General features: G+C 32.4%; 2 protein-coding genes across 2 annotated transcripts; one reads left to right on the top strand and one right to left on the bottom strand.

The window, feature by feature from the left end:
- Positions 1-3,473: 3,473 nt before the first annotated feature.
- Positions 3,474-7,135, bottom strand: HELRODRAFT_168117 (hypothetical protein; the record flags this gene model as incomplete). Its single annotated transcript, XM_009013797.1, has 4 exons — positions 3,474-3,535; positions 4,932-5,253; positions 5,691-5,759; positions 7,130-7,135. The coding sequence occupies 4 exons, from the start codon at positions 7,133-7,135 to the stop codon at positions 3,474-3,476; spliced, it is 459 nt and encodes a 152-aa protein (XP_009012045.1).
- Positions 7,136-8,724: 1,589 nt separating this feature from the next.
- HELRODRAFT_73029 (hypothetical protein) lies at positions 8,725-8,946 on the top strand (the record flags this gene model as incomplete). The annotated part of the gene is made up of 1 exon (XM_009013796.1): positions 8,725-8,946. The coding sequence occupies one exon, from the start codon at positions 8,725-8,727 to the stop codon at positions 8,944-8,946; it is 222 nt and encodes a 73-aa protein (XP_009012044.1).
- Between the last annotated feature and the right edge of the window lie 2,632 nt (positions 8,947-11,578).

Genomic DNA, 11,578 nt, shown 5'->3' with positions numbered 1-11,578 from the left:
GTGAAATTTTAACAGTTTTATAGAAAAAATTTAGCATTAAATTAATTTTATATAAAAATAATTTTTCATAGAAACTTTTTTACCTTATTGTTCAACAAACCAGGAAGAGCAGTGCCTAGGAGTAAAAAGAAAAAAGAATAGTATCGTTTGGACTGACTGGAAACATGTTTAGTCCCTACTGAACACTCATCAGCAGCTTGAATACTTATCAGAATGGTATTGCAGTTTTTCCTTATATAGCCCCACGAATTACTTCATTAGTTTGTGGCATTTTCATTTGTTTTTGAGGATCGTTAGTTTTAATCATTATGATTTGCCATGCGACAGTACAAAAAGAAAAGTTAAGAACAACCTAGCTTTTTTTAATTTCAGAAACAGAAAATTGTGGTCTTTTGCTAAATATAACTAATTTTCTAACTTTTTCGAACAATGATTATTTTTTCTGCATACGCACCACAGACAGGCGAATCAGAAGAGATGAAAAATGACTTCTGGACTGACTGCATTCTCTGACACCATCTCAACAATATCAAAATCTGAAACAATCCTGAATGGAGGCGATCTCAATGGCCACGTTGGAGAGAAAATAGATGGTTTTGACATCGTACATGGCGGTTTTGGCTATGGAAAACGGAATGAAGATGGCAACCGCATCCTTGAGTTTGCTGAAAGTCACGGGTTTTGTTTACTGAATACATATTTTGGAAAGAGGTTGGAACATCTCATAACATCATGTGTCGCCCAACATAGACTCCTTGTGGCAGACCTGGTTGTCGAACTGTCTGACAAAACATAAGTCTAAACAAATGCCTCGAAGAATCAAAACGTGGAAGCTGAAAAGCAATGTTCATCGAGAAACATTTCAACAGATTGTCGCCACACAGTTAGACCACCAATCGCAAACCAGTACAGATTGGAGTACATACAAAACCGTTTTGATGAACGCTGCAACTACAGTTTGTGGGAAAACTGGTACAAAACGTCAGCATGAACGGGACACTTGGTGGTGGAATGACAGTGTACAAAATGTAATAGCTGAAAAGAAAGTTGCATACAAGCAATGGCAAAAATCAAAGTCTGTTGATGACCATAAAATTTTCCGTGAGAAGAACAACTATGCAAGACGTCAAGTTGCACTGGCTCGGACAGATCAGTGCAAAGAGTGGCTCACTAAAAGCAAAGGCGAACAAATGAAATCTCAGTATCGTATAGCAAAACAAGCAAAGCGTACGAAAAAAGACATAGTTGGTGCCTCATGTATTAAAAATGACAAAAATGAGATGGTTCTTGAACAAGATGAGATCAAGCTACAGTGGAGAGAATACTTCAACCGTCTGTTAAACGAAACAAATCCCATCAATGTCAACTTTGACGCTCCACCCATCGAAGGTCCGATTCCAGACATCACTGTAGAGGAGCTTACAGAAGCTCTGAAAACTATGAAGGATGGAAAGGCAGCAGGGATCTAGACTAAATGACATTATCAAAGCATCTGGTACTGCAGGTATCCAAACGTTACTACAACTTTGCCGTGAAATTTGAAGAAATTGCTCAATGCCGACTGAATGGAACTTTAGCATGACAGTCCCGTTATACAAAGGTAAAGGTGATCCATTGAGCTGTTCGTCATATCGGGGTATACGTCTGTTACAACACTCCCTGAAAATTGTCGAGAAAATCATTATCAATTTGGTTTCCTAGCGGGGAAATCAACAATTGATGCAATTCACATCCCTCGGCAACTGCAAGAGAAGTACCTCGCAATCAACAACTATCAGACATTTTTGTAGACCTTGAAAAAGCATTTGATCGAGTTCCCCGTGAAGCAATCAGGTGGAGTCTACGTCGAAAACTCATTCCAGAATATCTTGTTCGACTTGTGATGGAAATGTATACGAATACTAAGACTCTTGTCAGCACTACGGTTGGAAACACAAATGCATTAGACATCGGCGTTGGAGTTGTTAGGCTCGATTCTCAGTCCACTGTTATTTATAACTGTGATGGGAGAAATCACAAAACCGATACGCACTAGTGACATAGGGAATCTAGTATATGCTGATGATATCGTTTTAACAGCCACGTCTGAGCAGAATGCAGCACAGATGTTTGAAGATTGGAACACCAGACTCGCCGATCATGGATTCAAAGTCAACATCAGCAAAACCAAAGCAATGAACACTGGTGAACCCATCCAATCCACAGCTACTGGACGATGGCCCTGTTCAGTTTGTAAAGCTGGTGTAGGTAACAATTCAATCAAGTGTCAGCAGTGTAACCAGTGGTGTCACAAACGTTGTTCAAAAATAATTGGTACTTTATCTAAAGTGTCCAATTTTGTTTGTCCTACTTGCATCAATCCACAAAAACAAATTCGAAATAGCACTGTTTTTGAAGCCATTAAAATAGAGAAAGTCACATCGTTTCAATATCTAGGGGATGTTCTGGATTGTACTGGAACAGCTGAAGCTGCCGTTCGAGCACGCATACGTGCAGCCTGGAATAAATGGCATCTCCTTGCCTCTATATTGATGCGGCGTGACGTCCCACTACCACTACGATCAAGACTATATAAATCTGTGATACGTCCGGTCTTGTTATATGGTGCAGAAACATGGAAAATGACAACCAAACTGGAACAACAACTTCAACGAACCGACATGAAAATGCTCCGATGGATGCAACGAATTAGTCTGAAGGACCACATCAAATCTACCGAAATTCTTCGTCGTGCTGGTTTAGATGATATAAAGGACGAATGCCGGCAACACCATCTGCGGTGGTTTGGTCATGTCAAACAAAGTGGAAACAGTGCCATAACTTCTCTTGCAGATGTTTAAGTACCTGGCACACGTCCCAAAGACCGTCCAAAGAAGTCCTGGTCGCAAACAATCGAGCAAGACATGAAAGCTCTAAATTTAAATGAAATGGATACAACTGATCGTCTAATTTGGCGCAAAAAGTTGATGGCAAAGAAAACAACGTCCTACCTCGGGAAACCGGGTCTCTGGACGCAAAACGAAGATTGATTGATTGATTTCTAACTTTATCTGTACAAATTTTTAAAAAAGACTGTGCAGTATTCTTAGTGGCACCCTAGAAAACATCTGTAAAAATATCTTTAAATAACATTCCACAGTTGTTTCTAGTTACAATTAGCCTATTATCAATCAGCCTATTATCAATCACCTCACTAACTCACTAAGTCATCATTTAGTCTATTAATAAGTCATCAAATATATTAATACTCATTAAACTTTTTCTCACACATTCCTAGCCTTTATCTATCGATCACCTCACTAACCCACTAAGTCATCATCTTGTCTATCAATTTGCCGTTACTTCATTTTATATTCCATTGTCAATTACTTTTCTTTTATTTGTCTTGTTATTATTATTTATTTTATTCTAACATATTTTATTTTTCATGTTTTATCATTTCTCTTCCTCACTTTTTGTATTTATTTTCTCACTTATTTGTTTAATTTTGTTTCACTGCCTTGCATGTTGTTACAGTTTCTGCGTCCGTCAGATCCTGATTTTTAATAAAAAAAAAAAAAAAAAATTATAATTATCTAAAAACATACATTTCATAAACACCTATCTAAGTTTCTTTGTTTTCATTCAGCAGATTTATTTTAAACTGAGGTTTTTCCTTGCTGGAAGACAATTTACATCACTCAACACTGGACCAAAGAGCTAATGGCTCTTTTCTACATTGAATTACATGTTGAGAGACAACTTTATCAGCAATTCATTTTACTTCACTGTCAAACTATTGATTTATAAAAATTTCATCAATATCATCACCACTATCACCATTTCACAAATACAACATTCAAAAACGAATGAAGCAAACTTATCAACATTCACACATTCCGGAAAACAAACAACTTTTCTAGAAAAATACAAAATACAATGACAAATCATAAAACTGATAGTAAACACATTTTAACCACAAAACGGTCTGAAAAAAGATCACAAATTAATATCGTGCTTTTTCAGAATAGAAGGAAATATTGAAAAAAACCCAAGTAATGAGAGAATGTGGCGATGAGCGACAGCAATATTAAAATATACCACAACAATGATTTGTAAAACATTCAAGAGATATAAATATAAATATTAAAGTAAGCTTTAGTATTATTTAATAATAATAAAAAATACTTTAATAATATTAAAGTATTTAGTTGAGCTTGAGTCTGCGAAACTATTAAACTGTTGAGTTTTCATTGCTATGGTTAACTAAGTATCCCCTTTAGCTTTAGGCCTACAGACTGAAACAAATATTTTTCTTCCATTAAGCCTGACCTTTTTCTTCATCTTATGTCATTAATTCTTATAATTGTATTTATACAATTTCATTACCTTTAGATAACTAGAAACTTTAAACATGTTGAATGCAAATTATCATTATATCTAGTTTTAAACTTAACTAAATTTTATTCCATTTTTATTTTCATTGCAAGAAATATAACTTGGAAAACTGCATGCAATAAATATAACTTGGAAAACCACTAACACTCAAAAAATTAAACCAAACTGATTCAACTGAAAGTTCCACATTTCCATGTACTTGGTTCAACCACACAAAATTTTCTTCCATCATTTTCTTTATAAGTAAAATCAATCTCAGTGCCTTCATAAGCCATATTATTCTTTTATTCTACTTTCAAAGAAGTTTCCTAGTAGGTATAGTCTACGCTTCAAGGAATCATTTTATATTTTTTATAAATCTGTTAACAATTTGTTAACCATCTTCATATTGTATCTCAGCAACGTAACAAATAAATTATATCCTGAAAAGTTATGTCAAGAAAATTTTCAAAGCTTATCAGAGCATTTGCATCAAAACTAAAAAAAAAACAAATTCAAGTTTTATCACAATATACTGAAAATATAAAGCATAATCGTATTTTTAAATGACTAACCAACAGTTTTGTTGTCAAATACTTTTGCAATATGAATTTCATTTCTGTACTCAACATCAAAGTTCAACAATCTGGATGGTAGATTAAATCTTTCATGGGAAACCTCACTTGAAGGATCATTTGAAAATAATGTGTTTGAAGAATGAAAAAAATCTGCTGGCTCAATATTTATTAAATTTGAAAAGGGATTATTTGCCAAAACATCTGATAAATGAGAAGCATTGGAAAGTAAATTATGATTGTCTGAAGACATGTTTGCTTCTCCTGAATATTGTGCTGAAGGCAAATTAAATGAATCTTCTAAAGCATGCTGAACAGCTTCCTGTGTAACAAAATAATATTCATCATCACTTAACTGAACATTAAATCAGCAAGTGCAACATTGGAACAAATTATTTTTCCATTGGTTAATTCTATTTCAAATCATGTTTTTCATAATATTTTAAACATTGCATGTAATTTTATTCTAAATATAGCACATAATGTTTTGGCAGGCTTCTGGTGATTGTAATAATTATGAAATTTGAAATAAATTTAAAAATGTAAATTGAAATTTATTTAAAATTTTTAAATTTCCAAAACACTAATAAACGAAAAGAATAACAAGTAACAAACTCTAACAGTTTTTATTGGATATTCATTTAGTTATTTATTTAAACTTAGTTCAGATTTAGCCTTTAGATAGTTTATTAAGTTAGCTTACAGCATCAAATCAACACAACAAGTTCATAATAAAAAAAGTTGATGATATAATAATACCTCCAAATTCCATTCAAATTGTTCCAAAATTGACAAGCACTTTTCGACATCATCTATTCCTGTGAAATTCTGAAAAGATTGTAATTTTATTAATTATAATAAAAAGTTAAAAAGTTAACCATTGTGTTAAGGGGTCCAACTAATTGGTTGAGTTGCTTTATCAGCTGAGTGGTTTTATTTATTTTATTAGCTTTTCACTAAGTGGCTTACACTTAATGCATAAAAAAAATCGTTGAGAGATGAGTAATAACTATAGGTTTTGAAGTTAACAAATATTACCTTAATTGATTGTGAATAATATAATATAATAGATAATAATATTCCCAATCAGCCACCTAATATACTATTCAGCCAATTGGTCAAATCCAGATCCATCAGCAAATAAAATATTCACAATCAGCCAACATAATATTTACTTTATAATCAACAGCAAACATAACATATAGGGTCTGACCAATTGGCTAAGTGGCTTTATTGACTAAGTGGTAAATTGTAGAAAGATTGCAATTTCATGTTGGCTAATGCTATTAATGTATAATATGTTGGCTGATTAAGATAATATGGTGGCTGATTATGAATACTATGATGGCTAATTGTGAATACTATGATGGCTAATTGTGAATACTATGTTGACTGATTAGGATTTAACAGCGGCTGATTGAAATATTATGGTGATTGATTGGGAATATTATTATAATATCCACAATAAGCCAACATAATATTCACAAACTTCAAAACCTATCTATTGTCAACGATTATGGTGTAATAAGCCAATTAACCTTTCTCAGTCAATTGGTCTGTCAGACCCTAATATTCCCAAAACTTCAAAACCTATTGCCATCTGTCAACTATTTTAATGCAATAAGCCACTCAGCCAATTGGTCTAGGTCTAGTCAAGTCCCTAGTCATTTAGTGCTTATTTATTCTCTTCTTAACAACTTTTAAGAAGAATAAGACAAGCTAAGCTTAGTGTAGGCAGTTTTTTATGCAAGTCATGTTATTTTTTAACAAGATTTTTGCTAATTATATGAAATAAAAATTAGACAGCTAAATAATTGGATAATAAATTTTAAATTTTTACAAAGAACTTTACTTGAAAATCACATAAAATCTGGTCACGATCAGCCATAGCAGCCAGAACTCTGTTTTGTTATTCACTTCAATGCAAAGTAAAATATAAGACAAAACTAGCTTGATGTTCATTCATTGAATTGCACAAAGAGTACGATAAGCCCATAGATAAGCTATATATAAAAATGGAAGCATACTGGACATCCGATTATGTATAATAATTAAAATTATAAAGAACATACAGATGTATATGTATATATATGTATAACATAACATAACATAACATCTAACAATATATATATATATATATATATATATATATATATATATATATATATATATATATATATACAAAACAGAGTTCTGACTGCCATGGCTGAATTCGGAAAATAAGTTTATTTTGAATTTTAATAAACTAAACATTCACCAAAAAACTATAGTAAAAAAAATTGAAAAAACGAACTACAAACATACGCCAAACATTCGGTAGAATTTATAGAATACTGTAAAAATATATACATACATATACATATGTATATTTATATATATATATATATATAATAACTGCACTATGCCATAATATGCAAAACAATAATGCAAAATGTAGGTAACTTTCAGTTTACTATGTTCAAGATTTTTTTTTAAATTTGTCGGATATTTACCTTTTATAAGTTTTGTTTGTTATAGAAAAATTATTTTCGTTCTAGAGAAACAATTTTGTATGTAAAATTCTAAGGAACAAAAAAAAATTCGTTATATAAAGATTTTTTTTGTATAGAAGTTTTATATAAGTATGTTGAAATAGAATTTTGTTTTGATGTCTTGAATTTGTGCATTTATATTAATTCAAAAATTACTCTGGTTACTCAGTCCAGTACTGATTATTTCGCCACTGTTTTTACTGCTGATGATAATATTACTTGTTCCCCAACCGGCGTTACTAACAAATCAAGCTAAAAAGAACAACTTCTGTGGGTCCCGATGGAATACCTAACATTCTACTCAAAATGTGTGCTTCTGGTATAGCTGTTCCACTATGCCACACTTTTAACCCATCTTTTAAAGATAATTCAATACCATCTAAATGGAAGACTGCTATAATCATTCCAGCGAATAAAAATTGTCTAATTATCCCAGCAATTATAGACCGATATCTCTTATCTATTCATCATGCCGTGCCATGGAAAAAATTAATAGAAATTTATTATCGAATTTGTTAGACAACAACTTAATTAATAATTCTCAACAAGAAGGCTGTGATACAATCTGCCTCGATTTTCAGAAACCATTTGACTCTGTTTTTCATGCCAAACTTGCTTGTATACTAAAAGCTCACCTTATAACTGAAAATTTACTGGGCTGGTTGACTGAATTCTTGCATGAGCGTTCATAAAGAGTCCAGATTCAAAATAAACTTTCCCGTTCAGTACTAGTGACAAGTGGTGTTCCTCAAGGCAGCGTTCTCGGACCCACTCTGTTCCTCATTTTTATCAACGATAATGAGGATTGTATTCCCCTGCATCATGTTTCCATGCTGCTTTTTGCGGATGATGTAAAAATGTACTCCCGTACTTCTAACTCAGTTCACTTGCAACAAGTCATCAACAACATTGTCGCTTGGAGTAAACAATGGCAAATGCCACTTTCTCCTAACAAATGCTCTCATTGTTCATTACTTCTTTCATTTGGTAATACATTTGTTAATCAATATACAGTTGATCACCACATCTTGAATCCTTTTGACCACTTTAAAAATCTTGGTGTAATAATCGGCAATTGTTTCAATTTCGGTCGGTACATCAATGACATCACTCATAGAGCGTCTACACTTGCATACCTGATCACCAAATGTTTTACTTCAAGAGATAAAGACATTCTCACCAAAGTTTTCTGCACATAAGTTCGAACATTATTGGAATATTGCTCGTCCGTCTGAAATCCTCACTATAAATACCAACTGACAATGATAGAAAGTATGCAAAGGAGATTCACAAAGTTCATTCCTTCAGTTCGTCATCTTCCGTACACAACTTGTCTGTGCTTAGAGGGATTACAAACATTAGAACATCGCAGACCAATTTCGGACATATGTTTTGTGTACAAAATATTAAACAACGTTATCAGCATTGATTTGAATGATTTGTTTTTTCCCTTATCCTACCAATCAACTCGTGGACATCCTTAGAGACTACGTGAATCTAACTCCGACAGCAAATATCCAGATACTTTTTTGGCAGCAGAATTGTTCGAATATGGAACTCATTGCCTAAGTAAATTGTTTCGTCACCGACATATTTAATTTTCAGTTAAAATAACTTTAGTAAGCCTAAACCAATTTTTAACTATTGTGTGAATATTGAGTATTTCTTTTTCTCTTTCCTATGATTGCGTTTAGGGGATGTGGATTTTGCTCGGGAGATGCATGGGCTAACATTTTGACTCTAACTTATCCTTATACTACTTAAATTGTCATTTCTATATGACTGTTAAAGTGCGTGGAATGGTTTTTTGGTTCGTGTTTGTGTGCATGAATTGTACATTTCTGTTGAATGAAAGGTTTGATTGATTGATTGTTGATTGATTGTATGATCGATCGTCATGCTGACAATGCAACGTTGTTATCATTTTTTTTATGGTTTTTAATTTCGTGGTCACGATATGACATTTTTTTAGTATTGATCTCTTTTTCATTTTCTGCCATTTTGTTTGTTCTTTTTTTCTGACCGGGCAAGTGGTCTGCGTGGTCCTCTGGTCAGTTGCGTAATAAATAAAATAAATAATCAAATAGAGTTTTTGACAAAAGGATGTGTTTCCCGTTAACGTAGATTAAAGTTGGTCAGAAAATCCTTGGACAGTGGAACTTTTTACAGCTTGACACATGCTGGTCTTCTCTTAATAAAGAGAAGACCAGCATGAAACTGTTTTACTGAAACTATTTTTAATAATACCTTATTTTCTGATTTTGATGATTTTGTCTGTGCTTTTAATATCTACATTACTTCTATTCTTGATAAGCTTATTCCTCTTAAATCTTTTACTTATAGGCTATATTCTCGTAAGGCTCCTTGGTTTGATTATGCTTGTGTAGTAGCCAAGAAAAGTCTTAGAAGACTGGAGAAAGCCTATAGGTTAAATCCATCTAAATCTCTTTATTCTATCTATAAATCTGAATTGATTAATTATAAATATCTACTATTCTCTAAACACTCTACTTTTCTTAGAAATTCTATAACATCTGCTTCAACATCTAAAAATAGGTGGTCTGTTCTATCTAAACTTCTACATAAAAAATCTTCTCACTCATCTTTTTCTGCTCAACAGTTTCATGACTTTTTTGTAAATAAAATTACTTCTTTAAGAACATCTAATTCTAGTTTTTCTTCTCATAACTTTACTAAACTTACTACTGAATCTTTCTCTGTATTACTCCAATAAATTTTTTAGAACTAACTAAAATTATTAATTCTATGTCGTCTACAACCTGTTCTCTAGATCTACATCCTTCTAATTTACTTGAAGAATTTTCTTCAATATTTTATCCAATCATTCTCAAATTAGTTAATTTATCTCTTTCCACCTCTAAATTTCCTACTTTTTATAAGAATTCTATTGTTATTCTTATTCTTAAAAACTCATCCCTAGATCCTTTATCTAATTATAGACCTGTAACTAATATTACTTTCATCTCTAAAATAATAGAAAAAGTTGTTTTAATCAACTGTCATCCTATTTAGACTTTAACTCTTTGCTACCTGTATCTCAATCTGGTTTCAGACCTGCTCACAGTACTGAAACTTCTTTACTTAAAATACACAATGATATCCTTCTCTCTAGTGACAATAGTAATTTTACTCTTCTTCTTGCTCTTGACTTTTTCTCAGCTTTTGATACTGTTGACCATACTATTCTCTTGAGACTGCTGCATCTTTCTTTTAATATTACTGATTCTTGTCTATCTTGGTTTTCTTCTTATCTCTGTAATCGTTTTTCTCTTCTGTTGTTCTCAATAATTCTACTTCTAACTCCTCTACTCTTACTTTCGGGGTATCTCAGGGTTCTATCCTTGGCCCTCTTCTATTTATACTCTATACTTCTGAACTACCTCGTATTATTAATAACTTTTCTTTCTCTAGTCAACTATATGCTGGTGATTCTTATATTTATACTTCTTTTCCTCCATCTAATCTCAATAGTGTTCTTCATAATTTATCTCTATGTCTTTCTTCGATTATCGCTTGGTCTGATTCTATGTGTCTTAAACTTAATCCTTCTAAGTTTGAATTAATTTGTTTTAATAAATCTAAACACTCAATTACTATTCCTCCTATTATCTTACCTGATTCTAAAACTCTTGATGTCTCTCATAAGTTTCGTAGTCTAGGTTTTATCTTTGATTCTACTATGTCTCTCTCTTCTCAGATTAATAGTGTTGCTAGAAGCTCTTACTTTCATCTACGTAGAATAAAAAAACTTTTGCCTTTTCTTGATGATCCTACTCTTCTCTTTCTTGTTACTTCGTTAGTCTTATCTAGGATTGATTATTGTAACTCGCTCTACTATGGTCTTCCTGACTCTATACTCTATCCTTTAAGTAAAGCTTTTAACTCTGCTGCTCGTCTAGTTGCTCGTGTCCCTTTCTTTTCTCATATATCTCCATATCTTGTTCTCTTGCACTGGCTACCTATAAAATATAGAATAATTTTTAAAATTTGCACGTTCATGTATAAGTCTCAATCTAAATTATTTCCTAAGTATTTATCAGATATATTAAATGAACCTAAACGCCCCGGTTTACGATCGTCTTCTTCTTCTCGCTT

This window comes from Helobdella robusta (genome assembly GCF_000326865.2).
Source record: "Helobdella robusta unplaced genomic scaffold HELROscaffold_12, whole genome shotgun sequence".
Lineage (NCBI taxonomy): Eukaryota > Metazoa > Annelida > Clitellata > Rhynchobdellida > Glossiphoniidae > Helobdella > Helobdella robusta.
This window is presented reverse-complemented; position numbering and strand designations above follow the sequence as displayed.